The sequence below is a fragment of the Lepidochelys kempii genome, chromosome 27 (genome assembly GCF_965140285.1).
Source record: "Lepidochelys kempii isolate rLepKem1 chromosome 27, rLepKem1.hap1, whole genome shotgun sequence".
Lineage (NCBI taxonomy): Eukaryota > Metazoa > Chordata > Testudines > Cheloniidae > Lepidochelys > Lepidochelys kempii.
The window spans coordinates 11,274,359-11,296,797 of record NC_136406.1 but is presented as its reverse complement, the minus strand read 5'-3'; the positions used below and the strand labels follow the sequence as shown (position 1 = coordinate 11,296,797).

General features: G+C 60.7%; 1 protein-coding gene across 7 annotated transcripts in view; it reads right to left on the bottom strand.

Annotated features, from left to right (window-relative positions):
• Positions 1-3,271: 3,271 nt before the first annotated feature.
• Positions 3,272-22,439, bottom strand: part of SAMD14 (sterile alpha motif domain containing 14) — a 36,685-nt gene continuing 17,517 nt past the window's right edge. For 3 of the 7 annotated variants that reach the window (XM_073325568.2, XM_073325567.2, XM_073325569.2), the window contains 8 exons: positions 12,195-12,352; positions 9,692-10,013; positions 9,056-9,134; positions 6,980-7,054; positions 6,206-6,365; positions 5,607-5,726; positions 4,615-4,770; positions 3,272-4,145 (listed from right to left, as the gene is read on the bottom strand). In XM_073325568.2, the coding sequence (XP_073181669.1) occupies positions 3,981-4,145; positions 4,615-4,770; positions 5,607-5,726; positions 6,206-6,365; positions 6,980-7,054; positions 9,056-9,134; positions 9,692-10,013; positions 12,195-12,352 (1,235 nt within the window). In that variant the 3' untranslated portion in view covers positions 3,272-3,980. The remainder of the gene's footprint in view (positions 4,146-4,614; positions 4,771-5,606; positions 5,727-6,205; positions 6,366-6,979; positions 7,055-9,055; positions 9,135-9,691; positions 10,014-12,194; positions 12,353-22,439) is intronic. The other 4 variants (XM_073325571.2, XM_073325570.2, XM_073325573.2 and 1 more) reach the window with 3 other exon arrangements.

The following is a 22,439-nucleotide window of genomic DNA, read 5'->3' as shown; positions in this document are numbered from 1 at the left end:
TACAGCAGGGTGAGAATGCAGCCTTGAGTCACCGCCCTAAGAAGGGAAAAAGCAGCTGGCAGTCCCCACCCCCGCGCAGGTCTGGAGCGGCGCCCACTAGGCCAAAGGCTGCTTATTGCTAAACCGGGGCGTGGGCCCGGCTGCGATCTCCAGGCAGAGTTTCCTAAAATAAGTGGGGCATTGTGCTCCTGAGCTGGGAGAGCCCGGCACCGGGCACGGGGGCTTGCAAGGGACCACGGCTGCCCCTGCAGAGGGCCAGCCATGGTGGGGGGCAGTTCAAAGGATCCAGTCCAGCTTGGGGCTTTTGGCGACTGAGATGAGGTACGAACAACAGATCGTGGTGTTTCAGGGGAGCAGAACCGTAGCTCCCCAGTGAGTAACACTGCCCCGGCCTGTGCACGGGATTTAAGGACCGGGGTGGGTTTAATAAACATGACCACCCCCCCCCCCGCCTCCGCACCCCCACCGCTGTCAGAGGGTTTTCAGCCCCAGAAGGCCCATTACAGCATCTCCAGCCTGCACTGCTGTGTCTCACAGGCGGGCATGACTGCTCCCCTGCCGGCCTCTGTTTTAAGCCAAAGGCTTCAGGTAGCCCAAAGCTTTTCACTGCTCAGGTGCTGAACACGCCCCTCTGGCAAACATTAGCCCCCTTTGCCAGCAAGGGCACCGCGGGCTCCGAAAAGGGACGGCTGCGCAGCCGGGGTGGGGTCGTGAAAAGAACCCAGGAGTCCTGATTTCTAGAACACACCCCCTGCCCCCGTCCCCTTGGCTCTGACCGGTAGACCACACTCCTGCCCAGGGCCAGGAATAGAACCAGGTGTCCTGCCGCCCCACACCCCTGCCCCTGTTCTTACCCGGGCTCTTGGACCCCAGCACGAGGCTGCAGGGTTGGGGGCGGGGGTCACCACTGCCTGCATTCCCCCCAGCAACCCTTCTTCTGTTTAACGGGCACTGACTGCCCCTTCGGGCTGCGTGTGTGCAGCACCCAGCACAATGGGGAGCCGGGCCCTGTCTGGCGGGGGGGGGGGGGGGCCTGCACCCTACGCACCCCCAGGTAGATCCTAATTACATGGCTTCAGAGGGGCCTGTGTTTTCGCTCAGCCTTGCTGAGCGCGCCCCGCCCTCTCGTGGCGGGTGTGGGGTCCTGCAGGCCCCCCTGCTAGGCCGAGAGACCAGCTTGCTTTAAAGTCACTGGTCCATGAGTATTTTAGCTCGGTGGACTTGGCCCTGGCGATGGGGGGGTGGGGGGGGCTGCTATTGAAATGCAGCCAGGCCACTGCAGCGCTGATGCCCCCCCCCGCCCCCATCCCTGGCCCTGCTTCCTCCTTACCCACCTGCCCCAGGGTACCGGAGGCTGCTGTAAGCCCCGCTTCCCCTCTGGCTCCCCTCGCCCTGGCCGCGCCAGCCCCCAGGGGAGACACGGCGGCCACCCAGAGCAGGAGGCTGCAGGGCCGGGTCAAGGCCCGCGGCTGGTTCCTGCAACCCCCTCAGGGTGCACGGGAGAGGGGCTCCTGCTCTCCCTCCACCCCCGGCCCGTGTGCTGCAGCCGGCAGCCTGGCCCAGCCCTTGGGACCCCCCCCCCCTGCACCTTTGTGCCTGGGGGAAGGGCCACCCCAAAGTAGGGCTGCTGGTGTCGCTCCCAGAGCGGTGGCCTCTGGGTGCTGGGAAATGATGCTACCCATTGACACACACACACACCCCCACCCATGGGGTGGGCACATCTGCCTTAGCCCCTGTCCTTGCAGGGCTGAATTACCTCCCTCCCCACACACCATTAGTTAAGCACCTGGACAAACGCCCCCCACCCCAGGGCTCAAGGGCACCCCCTCCCCACCCAGCTGGGCAGCTCAGGAGTGCCCCGCTTGCTCCAGCCAGAATGAAACCCCCACCCCACCCTCTTCTGTAATCGCAGCTCATGGCCACAGCACAGTGGGAGGGGTGCGTGGGCCCCCAGGGCCAACCCATCCACACATCCTGGCGGGGGCTGCCCTTCCCAGCCCCCCCCGCCACCTCCAGGGAGACGGAGGGGCCTGGCCCACTGCATGGGATTAAGCAGGGTTTGTGGGGTGGGATCTGGCCCTTTGCAACCTCCATGCTGGCAGCAGGGCCCTTCGCCCTGGGGTGGGGATGCTGAATGGCCCCCAGCCATGGCAGCGGACTACCTAGCCTGGTGGGGGGAGCTGAATATTAGACTTCTTTGTGCCCCCGTCCCCGAAGGGCCAGGTCACACACAGCTCCATCCCCCTCCAGGGGCTTTGCTGTCTGCGTGGGAGGGGTGGGAGCCGGCTGGCACAGTGCAACTGTCTTAGGCACTCCCCCTCCCTCCGAGCAGCCCCTCTGCCCCTGCAATGGAGCCTCCGGCTACCCCTTCACCATCACAGCCACCAGCTGCTCCTTCTTCTCAGTGTCAAGGGCCTGCCTGCTCCCCCCTCTGGCATCTCTCCTTCTCCACCGCCTCAGATCAGCCCAGCCTCCGGCGCCCACCAGCGGAACTGTCAAACCAGCCCCTTGCTGCCCCCCGGTTCGGGTGGCACGTCCCATCGGCAGCCACAACGCTGCATCATTCCCCGCCTTAAAATTCCCCTGGGCACTCACAAGGGTCAGGCTCCTGGTGCCCTGAGACCAATGCCTGGCCTGCTGCCCACGGCTGACTTACACTGCCCGGTCTCTGTGCACCTCTTGTCTTCCACTGCGCCAGGCAGCGCCTCAGGGCGGGGACCATGGTTTGGTTCTGGTACCGCAAGCAGCAAAGGTTAGGGGCTGACATGCCACGGCTGCCCTATTGCAGGAGTTCTGCTCCCTTAGCTGGAGGGGTTGGGAGGTGCCGTGCATTAACAAAGAAGTCCTTTCTCCTCAAGGTGGGGTAGGCATTGGAGTTACTAGAGGCAAGGGAGGAAATAACAGTAATTCGACGAGCCTGACTAAAAATCCCTTCTCAACCACCCGGGCTTCAGAGGCCTGGCTCCCGCTAGTTCTCCACCCTCCTCGTGCTTTGACTGGACCCCAGTGTTCCCACGAGCAGAGCAGAAGCAGGGAGAAGCAACCCCTAGGGGTGGAGGATGCTCCTGCCCCTGAGAATCCAGCCTCACCCACTTCCTCCCCGCACTCTTCAGCCGCCCTAGAGAAGCAAACAAGGGCCTAATTTGCTTCCCAGGGCAGATCGCCCCTCCAGGCCCCTCCCCGCCCCATTCCCAGCCCCCAGCCTGTGGAACGTGGCGGGGGGTGGGGGGGGGGAGGCGATGTTGCGTAGCGCAAAGCAGACCCCAGGGGGGCTGGTTGCAATCGGTTTTATTTCCTTCGTGGTTTCTCCCTGGGTCGGTGTCTGTGCTCTCGGAGTACATCGGCCGGGCCCTGCTAGTCCGGGCTGTGTCGATCCTGGCCCCTGGAGGGTGCCCGGGGCCCCTGAGCACAACCCAGGATTGCTTGTGGGTGGGGGGGAGGGGTAATGCCATGCACTATCTTCATCCTGCGGGCCTGTTGGGGCCGAGCCGTCGTTTTCGGGAGTGAGTGGGGAGCAGCAGTGGTGCTAATGGAAATGGGGCCGGTGAGGTAGGACAGCCGATCAGCATGGAGCAGGAAGGCGCCTTGGTGACTGGAACCGATCGGGAGCAGACGGAGGTCAGCGGGGAAGCTGGGAAGGGGAAGCCGTGCCAGCTGCGGCCCACGGGCGGGTGCCAACCGCTAGCCAGCTGTGGGGCCAGGCCCAGTAGTGCCAGGAGCCCCGTGCGTGGCGGAGAGGAGGGGCAGAGTGGGGGAGGGGTTTGCTTGTCTACTGGGGCCAGCAGGGATCCAGGAGGCCGCTGGAAGGTCCGGGCTCCATGGTGGTGCTGCCCCGAGCCAAAGACTGGCACCTAGGCTAATCCCCTGTTGGGTCCGGTGTCTCTCCCGGTCCATGTGCCCCTGATTCCCCCTCGCCTGGGCGGGGGGCGGTCTCCTTCTGTCCCTCCCCGCGCCGGGAGCCGTGTGCCAACTCGCCCTCCCTAACTCCTCCATTGCTGCTCCTGCTCTTTCTTCTTCTGTTTCTGCTTCTCCCTCTGCTTCTCCACCTTCTCCTGGGCTTTCCGCTCCTTCTCCACCGCCACGCTCAGGTCCTTCAGCTTCCGCTTCAGCAGGGCCCGGTCAGTGGAGCTGCCGACGCCCAGGGCCTGGAGGAGGCAACGGGGAGGGTGTGCCTCATGGTCACAACCACGGCCCTTCCCACCCCCACCCGCCTGGACAGCAGCACCCGGCTGGGGAGAGACGGGCTCCAGGGGAGGGTGCCGGGGGCTCCTGAATGGGACGGCTACCGAAGGGGGAAATGGATGAACTCCGCCCCCAGCCCCTGCGTCGAGTAGCCCGGTGGGATGCGCGGCTGGCCCGTCTAGCTCAGTATCCGTTGGGCCATCAGGGCCCCCAGTCCAGCATCCCCCCCTCCCGCCCCAGTGCATCAGGCCAGGAGCCTCTGGATCAATCCATCCCCCAGGACATCAAAGGGATTGGTCCACCTTGCTGGGGCAAGGCAATGCCTCCCCAAGACCCCCGGCGGGAGGCACCGCTGCAAGGCGCAAGGGCCGACCCCGGAACCCCACTCGCAGTAGGACCCAGCAGCCGCGGGGCAGGCCCCCCCACCCCTACCTTCAGCTTGGCTCCATCCAGGTGCAGCAGCTGCTGGCCGTCCACCTCGCGGGCCACGAACTCGCCCACGTACTGCTCCAGGTTCAGGCTCTCCAGCCACTGGCCCACTTGCTGGCTGCTCCAGCTGGTGGCGGTGCTGAGGGGCTCCTCCAGGAACTGCAGGGGGCAGAAAGGGGGGGGGAGGGGTGAGCACCCCCACCCCGCTCCATCGGGGCGCCCCAGCAGGGAGCCTTCAGAAGTTCCTCCCAGCCCTCCTTCCTGGGCCCACTTTCTAATCCCTGAAAATGGAACACCTCTGCCCCGCCCCTTCCCCATGAGGCCCCACCCCTGCCCCACCCCTTCCCCTGAGGCCCCGCCCCATGCCCCGCCTGTTCCCCCCGCCCCCCCCCGCGTTGCTCGCTGTCCACCCCCTCCCCCGTCGCTCACTCCCACATCTCCCAGGACTCACCTGCGGCCTGCAGAGCTGGGCTGGGAGGAACTGACCCGGAGCCTGCCCAGGCTGGGCACAGCTGGGCCTGGCAGGGGTCAGTCCCTGGAGTGAGGGGCTGGAATGGGGAAATCGGGGCACGGTGGGGAGGGGGATCCCCAGAGTGAGGGGCTGGGGAAATTGAGGCACAGCTGGGGGGTTCCCCGGAGCGAGGGGCTGGAGTGGGGAAATTGAGGCACAGTGGGGGGGGGTTCCTCGGAGCGAAGGCCTGGAGTGGGGAAATCGGGGCACAGTTGGGTGGGGGTTTCCCCAGAGCGAAGGGCTGGAGTGGGGAAATTGGGGCACAGGCATGTAAGGCATGATGGGGGGGGCAGGCTCTGCAACTCCATGGGGCCCACGGACGGAGTCACCCCAGCCCTGGGGCCCAGGAGGGGAGCGGCGAAAGCCCCCCTGGCCTCTCGTTGTTGGACTTGGCCAACTGGCTCCTCCAGGCTGGTTCTGGCAACGGGAGGGCGGAGGCCCCTCCGTGCTGCCCCCCCCCACTCCGCCGCCCCCGCGGGCTCACCTCGTCGGAGGACTGGGACAGGGTGTGGTAGGGGTAGGAGCATTTCATCTCACTGGCGCCTCTGCTCAGTGTCTTGGGGCTGCTGCTGGGCGGGGTGCAGTCGTCGCTCAGGGTGGATTCCTGCCCGCGGGGAAAGGCCACGGCGTGAGTCGGGTTCCCCCCTCCGCAATGCAAAACACCCGGCACCCTCCTCCCCGAAGGCAACTCCACAACCCCCCGCAACAGCCACGTACAGCCTCTAGGGAGAACACGGGGAGGCAAGATGGATAACGTCATTTTCTCACTTACACTGCGGCCCTGGGACCCCTGCAGCATCTGTAGCTGGGCCCAGAAACTTTGACCGTTGGCTAGCCCAGCGCATGGTGAGAATAATGCAAATCTTTACACCCATGTACAAAATACTCAGCAGGTGAAATTATTCTTCTGGCCACTGGCAAATCCATTAAAAAAACCAGCCAAGCTGGTCAAATACCCCGGCCCTACAGGGGGGTTGGCCCCACCCCCAGGGCAGCGCTGCACCTGGCCCTACAAGGGCTCAGCCCCATCCCAGGGCAGCATTGCTCCTGGCCCTATAGGGTGAGGTGGGGATGGGTACTGACCTGGGAGGCAGATTTCTTGGGGCTTAAGCCCTCCCTCTTGGGCGAGCGGGTCGGGGAGACGGTGCTGCCGGATGAGGCCGAGCCCTTCCCACTGTCCGTGAACCAGGAGAAGGGCATGAACGGGGACACGGATGAGCGGCTGGAGCCCTCCACCAGCTCCCTGGGGAATGAGCCGGCAGTCGGGTTAGCACCCTCGCTCCCCTCGGCCCACCATGGGGGCCACGCTCCCCGGAGCATCCGAGCCTCCAGACATGGCCAGACTCCACCCCACTGAACAGAACCGCAGCAGGACCCAGCCCGGGTCTGGATCTACCCAGGGCACCCAGACCATCCCCACAGTCCTCTATCTCCCTGCTTCCTTCATCTCGCCTCTGCCAGTCTCTTCTCTCTCCGTCTGGAGCGTAGCTAGTGCTCTCCGTCCATCTCCTTATGGCTCTGTGCACCCCAGCTCCATCACTGACAGTGAACCCATTATCCCATCTGCACCTCACTCTCACTCTCCCTCTCCGGGTCTCAGCTGCACCCGGACTCTTAACAAGTCACCCGGGTCTTTGGAGACCAGGCTGAGCTCCTTGATCTCCAGGGCAGAGGGGTGGGTGCTCTCCTCGGGAGGGCCGAGTGCCCCCTGGCTATAGAAAAGCCAAGTGGGTGAATGGGACACACTGAGAAAGGTGGGGTGGGCAGGGGTGGAGGTGATCGTGGGGTTCAGGGAGATGTTGCTTGGCTGTGGCTTGTGAGACTCTCAGAATTTGGGGGAGGCTGGCAGCTCCCCACCTGCTGCCCATGGACAACCGGTTGCTCCCCTTCTCTTTCCTGCTTTTGCTGGAAGAGGCTCGTCTCAGGGTCACCCTGCAGCAGAGAGAGAGGAGGCTTGTTAGAGGTGTGATGGGGGGTAGGGGCGCCTATGGGCTGGGGAGAGATGGGCACCAGGCACTAGGAAACAACATGGGGGGCAGATCAGAGGAGGGTGAGGACAGGGCAGCAGGATGAAAAGAAAAATTCAGACATACAGCATAGAATCTATCCATCCAAACCCCATATACACCCCTCTATCCGTCCATTCATCCATCCCATATAAACCCCTCTATCCATCCGTCTGTCCTCCCCACACCTCTATCGATCCATCCAAACCCCATACACACACCCCTATCCATCTGTCTGTCCGTCCATCCCCACACCTCTATCCATCCATCCCCATACACACACCCCTAGCCATCCATCTGTCTGTCCCCCCCCCACACCCCTCTAGCCATCCATCCCCATACACACCCATCTATCTATCTATTCCCATACACACCCCTCTATCCATCCTTCCTCATACACATCCTTCTATCCATCTGTGATGGGAAGCCCAGGGTGCAGCCTGGGACTGTGGGACCACTGTGCCCCCTTAACTCTCCAGCCCAGGCTGTCTCTCACAATGCCTTGCTAGTGACAAGCAGCAAACCCCACCAGGTGCTGTGATCACTCAGCACAACATCATGTGGAGCCCCCCATCCAGCTAGATTGCATGACTGCTCCCAGAGCCACTCATGAATCTCACTGAGAAAGGCACCAGCCAAATCCCCCCAGCTCCCAGCCGTGTACCTCAGGCATATGCTGTCTTGCACTGCTCAGGATGAGCAGTGCAAGTTTATTAATTGGTTCCCCACTTCATCAATGGAAAGTGGACATACACCAGCCTTTGAAAACCTGCGCAGATTTATCAAACTCTTCAGGCAAACTCACTGGTAAAGATAAACAGTAAAACAAGTTTATTGACTACAAAAGGTAGATTTTAAGTGATTATAAGTGATAGGCAAAAAGTCAGTTTGTTACCAAAAGAAAATATGAGCCCGCAGTCTACGCTCTCAACTCTGTTAGACTGGGCAACATCTAGCTGGAGCAGTTTTTCTCACCCCACTGGATACTGCAGTTCATAGTACACAGGTTTCACCCTTGAAACCTGGGCCAGTTTCCTCTCTTGGAGTCTTAAGTCTTCTGAGCATCCTTGTTGCTTGTAGCAAAGGTGGGGGCAGGAGAAAAGATCAAGCATGAGGCCCCTGTGTTCTATTTTATACTCTTAGTCCATGTGCTGGGAGAACACAAGTCCAGGCATGCCTGGGGGCACTGCAGAGTCCCCAGGCAAGGTTGAGCAATTCTCTTGGTGTGGCCTTGTGCAAGTGAATCACTGAATTGTAGCTCCCTTGCTGGACAATGGCTGGTGATGGTTGTTTGACACCCGCCCGGGCATTGGTTACTTTCCTGGCTGTTGTCTCTGGGGAGCTAATATCTGGCCGATTCCCCAATTTACAGCATGTTTTACTGACAACCAACGACACAATCTCATAACTTCATATGCACTAATGGTATACATCTTTAGACAGAACAGTGACTTCCTGCAGATCATAACCTTTCCCCTGATACCTTTCATGGCATGCTTTATATGTAAGATCACAATTATATATAAGTGAGGAATATGGGGGTTACAGGGTGCTCCCCTGAGGTATAGAGTGTCACACCATCCATTTGTCCCCATACTCTTGCCTCCATCTGTCTGTCTGTCCCCATACACATGTTTCATCCATCCGTCTATCTATCCCCCCGCACACCTCTATCCATCCATCCATCTATCCATCCCCATACATACCCTTCTATTTATCCATCTATCTGTCTGTCCTTCCCCATACATGCCCTTCTATCTAACTATCCATCCACCCCACCTTGACCTCCCCAGGTCCCCGGGTGATGTGGGGGTTCATGGAGCATACTGAGGACAGCAACATGGAGCTTAGGCATCCAGGGAACCAATGGTAACGTGAGTCCTACCCAGAGAGCTGGGGCTTCCACTCCAGAGTTCGTGGGACTCACCCCAAATCCAGGAACTTCCTCCGGGTCTTCTTGTCAAGCCCAATGGTGGGGCTGGCGGGCTCTGGCGGACTTGTGTCATCTGGGGCAGAGAAACATGCCGGGAGAGATCAAAGGAGCTGGGAGAACGTACCCCGGGCAGGTGGGGATAGGCCCCAGGGATCCCTCGGAGGTTGCAGCGCCCCCCCCAGCAGGATCCTGCCAAGGGAGCTCCCAGGCCAGTTTAAGGGAAAGCCTGGGAGCCCTGGGGTGTTTGCCAGCTCAGCGAGAAAGTGTTTTCCCTTCCCAAGCACAGGCAAAGCCCAGCTCTGTCTTTATCCAGGTTAAAATGGGCTACCCGAGCCCCAGCCCTGCTGGGGCCACTGGATGGGTCTGAACCTCAGTGCTGCCTGGCAAAACCACCAGGAACCAACTGGGACTTGGCACTGCAGCCCATGACCCAGCCCAGAGGGGCCGCGCTGTTAGCTAGGGCACTGCACAGCCCTGCTGCAGAGAAAGGTGCAGGGGCCCTGGCTGTGGGGAGAGCTGCCAGCGACCGCAGCCCCAGCCTCTCCCAGCAGGAGGCGCCGTAGGGAGCAGGGCCGGGAATGCTATGGAAGGGTTTCCTGTGCGGATGTGGCTCCCCCATCCAGCCATTACCTTCGCTGTGCTGCTCTGCCCGGCGATCCCTCCGGGCGTAGATGGGCGAGCTGTCCGAGCTGTGGCAGGACTTGGGGGGCGAGCTGGTGGGGGTGCATCCCAAGGCCTCCTGGGAGGAAGCGTTGGTCAGGGGCCGGTAGCGGATCAGCGGGGACGAAGGCTGCTCGTCCTCCTCCAGCGTCCGCCTGACCACGGAGGCGTCGAAGGAGAACTCGGTGGCGCGGAGGAAGGGGGAGGAGCCGGAGAGGGGAGAGGAGACCTGCAGGGTGGCATGCAGCGGGGATCTCATACGGCGCCGCGGGCTGCCAGATTTATCGGCCACCTATGGGTGCGAGGCACGGGTGTCAGCAACAGGAAAGACCCTGGGAACCCCCGCCCCCAGGAGCTGCTGCATTGACCGACACACCACAGTGATGCCCCCCATTTATCCGCAGTGCTGGTGCAGGGACAGGGTGAGCTGCTCCCCCTGCCACTGGTGAGCTCCAACCCGGACCCGCAGGGACCATCGCTATGGGCTGATCAGGGAGCTGAGCCTCCATGGGCCGCGCCTTCCATAGCGGTTGCCAGGTGTCCGGTTTTCGACCCGAACGTCCGGTGGAGAAAGGGAACCTGGAGGAAAGTCCGGTTGGCTGCAGTAACCGGACTTCGCCACCCGGGGGGTGGGAAGAGCAGCCGCTGCGGCTGGAGCCACGTGGAGGGGCGGGTCTCTGCTCCGCTGGTGAGGCGGGACAGACAGCAGTGGCTGGCTTCCAGACCGGGCTGCAAGTGCGGTGGGGGGATCTTGGCCACTCCCCTTTTGCTCCACCGTGCCCCGATTGCTTGGCCCCTAACTACGGGGACCGACCCCCACTCTGCCCCGATTGGGCAGGCTCCCCGTCAGCTCCTCCCAGCCTGGCTCTGCACTCAGCAGGTGAGTCCCGGGGCGGGGGTGGAGAGGAGGGAGTGGGCGGGGCCCCGGGGAAGAGGTGGGGGCGGGACAAGGGTATTCCGTTTTCGGCCATTAGAAAGTTGGCAACCCTACGTAGCACCCAGGTGCACAGGGCTTGCCACCATAGAACAGGCCACTGGGCATCTAGTCTGGTATCCCCGCTCCTGCTCCACTGGACCAGACCATTGCTGGTATCCCCTCCTCCTGCCCCACTGCATCCAACCATTGCTGGATTGGCCAGGAGTCTCCCGGAATCAGCCTCTATCTCCCGGTGACCATTAAAACCGGGAGATTTTAATAGGGCAAAGTCCGGTCGGCGGGGCTAAGGCAGGCTGCCTACCGGCCCTGGTTCCACGTCGCTCCAGGAAACAGCTGGCACGTCCAGCTCCTAGGCACAGGGGCAGCCGTGGGTCTCCGTGCACTGCCTCCTGCCTGAGTGTCAATGCCGCGGCTCCCATTGGCCAGGAACTGTGGCCAATCGAAGCTGCAGGTAGGTGCAGCATGCAGAGCCGCCTGGCCAATCCTTAGCGTAGGAGCCGGACATGCCAGCCACTTCCGGGAGCCGCCCGAGGTAAGTGCCGCCCAGCTGGAGTCCGCACCATTCATTCCCTCCCGCACCCCAACCCCTTGCCCCAGCCCAGAGCCCCATCCACCTGCCATGTTGGATCAGACCATTGTTGGTATCCCCCTCCGCCTGCCATGTTGGGTCAGACCATTGTTGGTATCCCCCTCCGCCCGCTACACTGGATCAGACCATTGCTGGTATCCCCCTCTGCCCGCTACACTGGATCAGACCATTGCTGGTATCCCCCTCCACCTGCTACACTGGATCAGACCATTGCTGGTATCCCCCTCTGCCCGCTACACTGGATCAGACCATTGCTGGTATCCCCCTCCACCTGCTACACTGGATCAGACCATTGTTGGTATCCCCCTCCCTCCCCTGCCCCACTGGATCAGAGCACTGATCCATCTCATCTCGTAACCCCTCACCCCCCGTTGGATCGGGCCACTGGTTGATCAAACCCAGTCACTTGCCTGCAGCCGCAGCCCGGCGCAGAAACCAGTTCTGGAGCAGCCCGCCCCCCCTTCAGGACTCTTCCCTCCTGACCCCCATCTGCTCGAGCTCAGCTCCTGCCCTGAAGCAGGATGGTTTATAGCCCCTCCCAGTCACTCTGCAGAGTCTTGTTCTCCGGATCCAGGTCCCGTCTGGGGCCCTGCCGAGCTCTGGGCTTGTACAGGCTCACGGGCCGCCCCGCTGAAGCATTAGTCACTGGCCATTGGCTACTGCACCAGAATCTGGCCTGCTGGGGGCAGGGGGAAGGAGACCCCACCGGGCAGGCCAGCACCTGGCAGGATGGCGGATTTGATGGACCCATGGTCCGATCCAGCGGGGCAGAAGCCTAGTTCCTGAGGCACAGGCCCTGAGCCCAAGAGAGAGGAGTGGGAGCAGCCATTCTGGGTGCAGGGCTTGGGGATGGTCTCCTTCGACCCGGGGCGACAGTCAGCTCGTGAACGCCCGGTTCGCCTCGCGTGGAACAACGCAGCCGGCCCCCGGCCCGAGCCCGGGCTCACCTTCCTCTCCAGGCTCTCGTCCCCTTCCGCCGAGCTGACGCTGTCTCTCAAGCGGGACCGGGACGGGCGGTGCCGCCTACCCTTGGCCGACAGCTGGGCTCGGGCCTTCTGCAAACTGCTGTCCAGCCTCTGGGTCTCTGGAATCACATCATTAAAATCTGGGAGTGAAAGAGAGAACAGGGGGCAGAGAAGTGGGAGAGAGAGCGAGAGAGAGAGAGCGCAGACAGACGGACAGGGCGGTGGGGGACGCAAGGAGGGACAAGGAGCACAGGGGGTTGGGAGAGAGCGAATGGCAGAGCAGGGAGGGAGGAAAGAAAGAGAGAAGGAAGGCATGGAAGACAAAGGGATGGAGGGGCAGGGTCCCAGCCAGGGACAAAGAGGAGGGAGAGGGTGGAACAAGGGGAGAAAGAGAGTGTTCAGAGAAGAGACGCACACCAACGTCCATTTCAGCCCCCCCCCAAATCCACAGGCTCATCTCACGATCTCCCCCCGGCTGCAGCTGGGAACCGCTTGGCCCAAGCTGCCTTAGACACGTGGGGCTGGGGTTCCCCCTGCCCCAAGCTCAGGGGTATTGGGGTCTGAGCACTCTGGAGAATCCAGCTGCCTGGGTGGAGGGCTGCCGAGCTCCTCTGAGATGCGGACATTAGCACCCCCAGTGGGGAAGCAGCCCGCCGCATCGCACAGGGCTACCCTGCCAGGGTTTGCAGAGTGGCTGATCCCCGGGGCAGGGAAATCGCTGCGCATCCGCCTCCCATGCCCAGCTGCTGCTGTCCTCGCTGCCCTTTGCCTGGGGACACGGCGGACAGACGCCCCCCATGACTATCCTTTCGTTGCCACCAAAGCCCTCCCGCCGTCACCTCCATCAAAGCCCGCAGCCCCCGTGCCTCCCAGTCCACAGGGCTGCTCTGATTTCCTTGCAAAAGGGTGGCATGGCCTCTTGGCAGCTTGGTGCCTCGGGGGACCATGTGGGGGCACCAGGCACTGCAGGCTGCGCCCAGGCAGGGAGCAAAGAGCAGAGCTGGGTGAAGACTGCGACGGGCGATCTGACTCGGCTGCGATCAGGCCCCTCTCGTATTTGCTTTCTACAGGGGCGACTGCTGGTGCCCGGCCACGCCAGGCCGGGTTCCTCATGGCCCTGCACACCCGCCGCTTGTGCGGGTGCCCTCCCAGCGAGCCAGACCAGCTCCCGCGTGCACGGCCCTCGCTCCCCGGGAGGAAGGCGGATCGTGTGAGCGACCTGCAGAGCTGGGCTGATTCGAGCGAGGAATCTGCAAATGGTTCGGGGTAACCGATACACTTGCGGGCTTTGCAGCTGGGGGCACAGAGGGACGGAAGGGGCTCGCCCAAAATCACAAAGGCGGGGGCATGGGCAGACTGGGGGAGTGCAACCCAGGAGTCCTGCCTCCCAATGGCCCCTGTTCTAACCACTAGACCACACTCCCCTGCCGGAGCTGCATATGGAACCCAAGGAGAAGCGATTCAGATCAGCTTTGGATGCACCATGACCGGGGTGTGCCTCTTCGAGGGCACCCAGGCCTGACTCAGATGAGGTCCCCAAGCCAGTTTGCCTCCTTGTGTTAGAGCCTGCCCAGGAAACGCCTCCCCACGGCAGCACGCGGGGGACAGGATCCTGCTGAAATCAGGGCAAGAGCTAGCGGAGTAGTCACCAGCCTCCATGCCCACACGGCCTCCTCCTGGGGCTCCTCATCCGGCCTTGATTCCCCCCCCCAAGTTTTTTCCTCCCTCTCTTACACGGACACCGGACCGAGGTCTCCCACTGGTACTTGTAGAGTCTTACGCACGTGCATTCGCACACTCAGGGATGTGCACATTTACACACACACAAGCTCATGGACACCCAGAGATGCACACCCATGCACGCTCACGTGCAAATGCACTCAGGCACACTCACACGCACACACATAAATGCACTCACGTGTACACGGACACACACAAACACACGGACACGCACACAAGTAAATGCCCTCACATGCACCCCCCCCGACACACATGTCAATGGACTCATGCATGTAAATGTACTCCCTTGCACGCATCCTCAGACACGCACACCTCCATGCACTCACCCACAGACACACACGTGAATGCACTCACATGCAAACACTCATACGTTCACTCCTGCACGCTCACGGTTCACACCTAGGCCCCGCACTCTACCCCAGGATACTAAGCAGGCACATCTCGAGTTGCTCAGGGAGGGTGAGGGATAGCGCAGTGGTTTGGGCATTGGGTTATGAGTGCCATCCTTGAGGGGGCCATTTAGGGATCTGGGGCAAAAATTGGGGATTGTGGCCCTGCTTTGAGCAGGGGGTTGGACTAGAGACCTCCCGAGGTCCCTTCCAACCCTGAGATTCTATTTTAGGGAGTTAAATGGGGACCTAGAATGAGTTTAAATCTAACCAAAGCCACGTTTAGCCCTGGCAGCGGGGCTGCCAACCCTGCCCAGCGACCGCCCTGATCCTCAGGGGCAGAAGCACCATCGAACCCAGTCAGTTCAAAGCCATGGAAATGACGAGCTAATTTGAAGGCATTCCCCCCCCCACCCCCCAGCAAGCGAGCTGGGGCTTGGGTTGGGGGGCACTGGTTTGTGGGCAGAAATGATGGATTTAGCAAATCTCCCAGTGGTCAGGGCTGCCTGGAAATCCTTATCTTTACGGAGGGTGCCCAACCCGTCATTGTTAACACAGAGGGCCCCCTCCTGTGCTGCCCGGCAGCCCCTTTGTGCCAGCTAGATGGGCACACGAGGCATGTCGGGGAAGCACCAGGGCACGGGGGGGGGCACGTCTGGGGCAGAACCAGCTCCGAAGCAGGGTGCTGGGGGTAGAGCGGACACCAGGCAGAAGAGGGAGGGATTGTGGGCAAGGTGGCGCTTGTTCCAGTCATTCTGCACCCTCCCAAGCCCCCCCCCCCAGGGGCCAGTTAGTCTCTGGGAAGAGCAAACTGCCTGGCATCTGTCCTGGCACCCGCCGGCCCAGGGGAGCATGCGGTGCCCAATCTGGATCTACTGGGTTTTGTATCAGTAAGAGAAACCAGTGGGTCAGTCATTAGAGAGAGCTGTATAGCCAGGGCGATGTTTTAGGGCTGGGGGAGTTGATGACCTGGCCCAGGCGTCCTGATGCCTTCTCAAGAAGCAGGGGTAACAGGCCAAAAGCGCCCACGAGATCCCGCCCTCCTTGGAGGTTTTCTGATCCTTAGAGATTCTCTGAGCTCCCAGACCCAGCGCTGGGCAAGAATCTGCCCCATCTCCAGCAAAGAAAGGCTTCACCGTTCAGAGGCGATTTGGGCCAGTGGTTCAAGTGAAGGGGGCTGGGAATCAGGACTCCTGGGTTGTATTCCCAGCTCTGCCAGTGGCAGTCCGCATGATTCTGGGAGAGTTGTTTACATTGTTCTCTGCCTCAGTTTCCCCATCTGTGAAATGGGGCTAATACTGTCTCCCAGAGGGGTTAGCTAATGCTTGTAAAGAGCTGAGTGTGTCCGGGGACAGGCGCCGCACAAGCAGGTGCACACCCACCCACTAGGCCTGTCTCTCTCTTGCCCTGCACCATGCCCAGCGGGCGTGACTGCTATCACTCTGGTTCGGGAGGATTTATACGCCCATTGCACTGTGTCAATGGTCACACGGGGACAGAGAATCAGGCCCCAGAGACATGCCTAGAAATCCGCTCCCACAAAGAAGCACCCCCATTAACACCCCCCAATACCTTCTCACACTTCACCCTCCTGACACATGCAGATATTTGCACGCTTCAGCGTGACCCCCCTGTGCACCCCCAAGAAGTGTGCAGCCAAGCCCCTTCGCTCACCCCTATGCTGTTTCACGCCGGGGACTCTCAGCCCCATGGCACCCAGGGACAGGGACTTGCAAATGCCAGGCACAGCGGTATACGCCCACCCATGTGCGCACACGCACAGAGATGACGCTCTCGAAAGCGCTATTCCTTATGCTGCTCGATAAATCCATCCCGCCCCAGCTGACGATCCAATTTACAAAGCAGCCGTGGCCTGGGTCCATCCATTATAGCCCATAAACCCGTCGTCCCCAGGGGAAAGGAGCTAGAGCTTGCTGCTAATGGGGGAAGCTCCCTTCCATCCCTCGCAGCTGAGAGGGGCTCTTCCCAGAGCTCCCTTTCCAAAGGGGCTTACGGGGTTTTAGCCAGGCCCGCCCCCCCCCCATCAAAGCCAAAACACACTTGCTACCCTCAGCCTCTGTCCTGGGCCCCACCCCCATAGCCTGGGCAGTGCAGGATCTTATAGGGGCAGGGCCTGGAGAAACTGAGTCTCACAAAGCGGCAGGGGGGCATTTCGTCTGAAGTGTTGGACAGTGAAGATGTGGAGCCAGCGGCCAGGCTGGCACCTCAGTGAGGGACAGGTTGCCCCGTGTCCCCGGCAGCTCCCATTGTGATACTGATGGCCAGATTTTCACTGAGAGCACTTGGGTGCATAGGACAGCACTGGGCAGCACCTGGGGCAGTACTGCACTGCCAGCACCAGGGGGCGCTTGGCCCAGTACCGCTCTGCCAGTGCTGGAGGTCACAGCAGGCGGCACTGCACTGTCAATGCAGCGGGGAGGGGGGTCACTGCCAGTGCTGGAGGTCACAGCAGGCGGCACTGCACTGTCAATGCAGGGGGGGGGGTCACTGCCAGTGCTGGAGGTCACAGCAGGCGGCACTGCACTGTCAATGCAGGGGGGGGGTCACTGCCAGTGCTGGAGGTCACAGCAGGCGGCACTGCAGGGGGAGGAGGGTCACTGCCAGTGCTGGAGGTCACAGCAGGCGGCACTGCACTGTCAATGCAGGGGGGAGGAGGGTCACTGCCAGTGCTGGAGGTCACAGCAGGCGGCACTGCAGGGGGAGGAGGGTCACTGCCAGTGCTGGAGGTCACAGCAGGCGGCACTGCACTGTCAATGCAGCGGGGAGGGGGGGTCACTGCCAGTGCTGGAGGTCACAGCAGGCGGCACTGCAGGGGGAGGAGGGTCACTGCCAGTGCTGGAGGTCACAGCAGGCGGCACTGCACTGTCAATGAAGGGGGCGGGGGTCACTGCCAGTGCTGGAGGTCACAGCAGGCGGCACTGCACTGTCAATGCGGGGGGAGGAGGGTCACTGCCAGTGCTGGGGGGTACTACAGATGGCACTGCCAGCATTCGGGGGTGTCTGGGTCAGCACTGCACTGGGGGTCACTCTGGAGCCTGCAGGCCCTAGGGGACACTGCAGACAGTGCTGCACGGCTGGTGGCTTTTACCCCCCCCCCCATCGCATGTGCAGGTCACCTATCCAGTTGCACCGAGGTATGTTTGCACACCCACACCTGCACACACTGGCACGCTCATTCACCTGTGTGCCAACAGGAGGTTGCTGTGCAGATGTTCGGGGAGGGATTCCCCCTGTCCCACTGGCATACCCCACTTCCTCTGAGAGCCCCATCAGGCAGGGTCCTCACCTAGGGGCACCTGCCAAAGACTAGTCCCCCCTCCCAATCCTGCACCATGGGAGCTCATCCCATAAGCCCAGAGCCCTTGGATGCTCGGCCTGTCACCCTGAGGTGTCAGTGATTAGCCAGCTTCAGTTCCCCCACCCTGAGGGAAGCTGAGTCACTGGACAATTCCTAAATTGGGGGTGGGGAGGCAAATGGAGCAGAGATGCGGGGGGGGAGCCACACCAGGCAGAACCAGGATCTCCAGTGGTCAAGTCTCCCTGTGCCTCAGTTTCCCCATCCCAGTGCACCGGCTGGGTAATACTCCGAAAGGGCTGGGACCCTGGGGGGTTAATTACTACAGGTGTGTTTTGTCCTCAAAGGGTTAACACACACACACACACACACACCCCACTAAAAAACATACTGCTCCACACACCCCCACTGCTACAAACACCCCTACACACGCACACACAGTTACACACATACACACGTTCACTCACAAAGAGCTCCCCCATCTCTCATCCCAGCCTCCTCTGCTTTCCCTGCATACAGAGCAGGGAGCTGCCTTCGGGAGGTCATGAATACTTAATCAAGCGTGCGTGCGTGTGTGTGTGTGTGTGTGTGTGTGTGAGTGCGTGTGTGTGTGTGTGTGTGAGAGTGTGAGTGTGTGTTTGTGTGTGTGTGAGTGTGTGTGCTTGTGTGTGAGTGTGTGTGAGAGTGTGTGTGTGAGTGTGTGTGTGAGTGTGTGTGTGAGTGTGTGTTTGTGTGTGTGTGAGTGTGTGTGCTTGTGTGTGTGAGTGTGTGTGTGAGTGTGTGTGTTTGTGTGAGTGTGTGTGTTTGTGTGTGTGAGAGTGTGAGTGTGTGTTTGTGTGTGTGTGAGTGTGTGTGCTTGTGTGTGTGAGTGTGTGTGTGAGTGTGTGTGTTTGTGTGTGTGAGAGTGTGTGTGTGTGTGTGTGTGTGTTTGTGTGTGAGTTTGTGTGTGTGAGAGTGTGTGTGTGTGTGTGAGTGTGTTTGTGTACACGCTGGAGCCTTCCAGGAGCTCAGAATCAGCCGACTCCAGCCGACTCCAGCGGGGAGCGGGAGGGAAAGAGACGCGCGGCTCACGAGAACGGGGAGTGAGCGGGAGGGGGACGGACAGGAGAAAAGCCGATGCAGATGGGCACAGCCGAGCCTTGCCCAAGCTGTGTGGCACAGAGACCGCTCTGCACACGGGCTGGGACAGGGATCAGCCAGGCCAACCTCCCTGGCACAGACGAGGCCGAAGAGATGCTGGGAACGCACGGAGGTTTGCCCTACGAGACCGTTCTGGACATAGTTTGCGCCAGTCGAGGACCCATGTTGCGCCCCGGATACTAGATGGGTGAGGAAATATCTGTTCCTGGACCAACTTCTGGCGGCACGGCCCTTCAGCCACCAGCCCTTGGTCCAACAAGAGAGATCACCTCACCAGCCTTGAGTCTGCCCACAGCAGAGCCCCAGAGAGGGGGCAGATGCCGGGGGGGGCATACAAGAGAGGCAAATAGGCCTGAGCCAAGGGTTGCCCCAGATGCTGAGGGCTCATTGCAGTCTCGGGACACTGATTTGGGACGTGACTGGCAAAGTTTGATATGGAGAGACGGAGACAGATTTCTTTGTAAGTTGCTTTGCTCTGAGCGCCAGGCATTATGTCTGAGGGTGTGGGAGAGTTTAACACCTTGGCTAGCCTTTTTGCACACCAGACAGAAGGGGCTGGGGGGAGCCCCATTCCCACAGCAGTGCTGGGCCCCAACCTCCCCCTTGTCCCCTTGGCTGGAGAGGATCAGACCAGCGCTGGCCCAGCACGGCCAGTATCCCGCCTCCCGCAGCTGCCAACGCTGGATGCTTCAGAGACGGGGACGCTGGCGGCCAGGAGCCTACGGCCTGGCTCCTCGGGGCCCTGGAAGGGGAGAGTTGAAGATCAGTGGCACACGGGTAGCCGCTCGCTGGAGAGAATCACGGGGCCTGCGTGCGTCCAGCAGCCTCTGCCCAGATCCCCCTTCGCAGGGCGCGCAGCCAAGCACTGCCTTTTCCCCGTCACGAGGGACGGCAGCCCAGTCGCATCTGGATGCACTTTCCATGCTTCACATTAGCAGCAAACAACATTTCCCTGAACCCAGGGAGGCTGCAGGCTGTGCCCAGCCCCCACCGCGCTAATGCTCGCGAGCTTTAAAGGCCGGAGATGGAAAATGCCTAGCAGGCAGGGACGGCTGAGCCGGCAGCCGGCTCGGTGCGACCGTCGCGCGCGCCGCTCTCCGCCGGAAGGACTTTTCCGCTTGCACGCAGAGCTCCCCAGGCCCCGCATTGCTTCCCAGCCACCTGCATCTGTGATTCCCAGCCGTCCTGGATTTCCCAGGAAATGTGAAAAGGACCGTGAATGCTGTGAAAACCAGAAAATCTCGCGGCAGGGTGGGGGGAAATCAGACATTCTGCCCATTTCAAATCCCCAAGGCCAGGACGGACTATTAGAATCCTCTAGTATCGCGCAGGCCAGAGGACTGCCCCAAAATACCTCCTCGCCCAAGGGAGAGTGGCTTAGTGACCAGCCCCGGGGCGGTGGGAGCGCTCCCCTTCTCTGGCAGGGGAGATTGGCTTTCGACACTTTATTAGAAAGCCCAAAGGAAGTTTTCTAAAGAGCCTAAGGCCTGATTTTCAAGTGCTCAGCATGCGCACACGGAGGGCGAGCTCCACTTCCATTTAGGCACCGAAAGAAGGTGCCTTGCCTCAAAAACGCGAGGGGGAGTATGACCTAGTGGGTAGGGTGTGAGGCACATGGTTTGATTCCTGGCTCTGCTGCTGATCTGCTGGGTGATCTTGGACAAGCCACTCCAACTCCCTGCCTCTCCCAGCCTTCGGCTGCCTTATCTATTAGACTGGGGGTGGAGAGGGCTCTTAGGAGGTGTTCGTGCCACCCCGAGCCCAGTGGGGCTGGGTTGACACCTTGAAACTCTCCCCACCCCCATCCAATTTCAACTCCCTGCACCAAAGCCTGGGGGCGCTAGAGAGTCTCAAAGAAATGGACCCAAGAATGATTGTTAACCTGGGCAAAGCAATGTGTTTTCTCCTCACCCCGTTCTCAGAAATGGCCAAATAGCTTTTACTGAAGCGCCCCCCCCGACACACACACACACCTTCTCCAAATTCAGTTTGAGGCAGGGGAAATTGCCGACCTTGAACCAGTTGGGCTGCAAAAGTTCTAAGCAACTGGAAACAGTCTTATAATGGACCGTTTCGGGCAATCTGGCTTATAGGCAGAGCCGGTAGCGATGCCGCCAGGAACCACCCAGCTCGCCTTGCCTCTACAGAGGCTCGGGTACAGGGCTCGCCGCGCCTCACAATATACAATGCTGCAAAGCCGGTCCTACAACAGCCACTAACTCCCGTGCTCTGTGTCAGAGGTTCTCAAACTGGGGTCTGTGGACCGAGCACCATTCCGATGGGCCACGGATAGTTCCCTCTAAAGTCCGCACCTGGAGAGACTCCCCTCCTCCCCAGCCCCAGCTCGGGGGCTGCCGCGGAGGGGGCGAGAGGGCCCATCCATCGCATTAGAAAGATAAGCCTATCGATATTAAAATATGAGTTGTGGGTTTTTATTTGTAGAACAAAAAAACCTTTAATGATTATTAAGGGTTTTTTTATATATCACTTTTATCCAAAGTGCTTTACAATACTTAGCTAATGGTACAAGCAACATTTGGAAAGATCATTAAGTGGTCTGCCGAGACCCTCAGCAACTTTCAAGTGGTCCGCGGGGAAAAAAAACCCAACATTTGAGAACCACTGCTCTATGGGTCCTGTGTTATGGTCCCATTTCCTCATCACGTCAGTTACTGCAGTCCCGTTTTACATCTAGGAACGAAGGCAATCACCCTGCATGCTCCAGGCTCACGCTGCCCGGCATTCGCCCGCTGAGTGTCCAGCCCGCCCCTCCCCAGAGCTAGATGCCTCCAGCAGAAGCCTCTGGGTAACCAGAAACAGAGCAGCAAACTCCTGATGCCCGCGTGCACCTCGCGTGAGGACCTGAGCACGCAGGCAGGTGCGTGTGGCCTACTGGGACGCGGGTGTTGTGTGTGCCTGTGACACCATGGATGCCCACCAATATTGGCACAAGTGCATGTGTGTGGCACGGGTGCAGGGACATTTGCGGGCACTCGTGCCTACGTGCGCTCACGGAATCCGTCGGTGGAGGGTTTGAAGAACGGGTTCGAGCCAGCGGTTCTCAAACCTGCGGGTTGGGATCGCCAGTGGGGTGGCCAGGGTTGGCTTAGCCTTGCCGGGGCCCAAGCCGAAGGGATTGAGCCCTGGGCGGCAGGGCTCAGGTTACAGGCCCCCGGGCTGGGGCCCTTGGGCTTTGGTTTTGACCCCTTCCCCACCCAGGTCAGTGGGGCTTAGGTGGGCTCAGGCTTTGGTCCCCCCCTTCCTGGGGTCGTGCAGCAATTTTTGTTGTCAGAAGGGGGTCGCAGTGCAATGAGGGTTGAGAACCCCTGGGGTAGGCAAACACCTTCAGGAACGGTCTAGTTATGACTTTGTCCTGCCGGGGACTGGGCTAGATGACCATCTTCTTCAAACAGTCACCGCATCCCTCCCCATGCGGTACACAGTCATCACCCCCCGGCTGTAATGAGGATGTAACTCACCACGCTGCCTGTCTCCAGCCTTCCCTGGGCTGTCTTGGCCACGCACTGCTCATCCCAGCTCGTTCATTATAAATAGGGCACGCCAGGCGGGTGCCAACCCAAGCAGGGGAAAATCAGAGCTGTGCCTTGGGGCCACTCACCCCTTCACTTGCCAGCCGCTTCC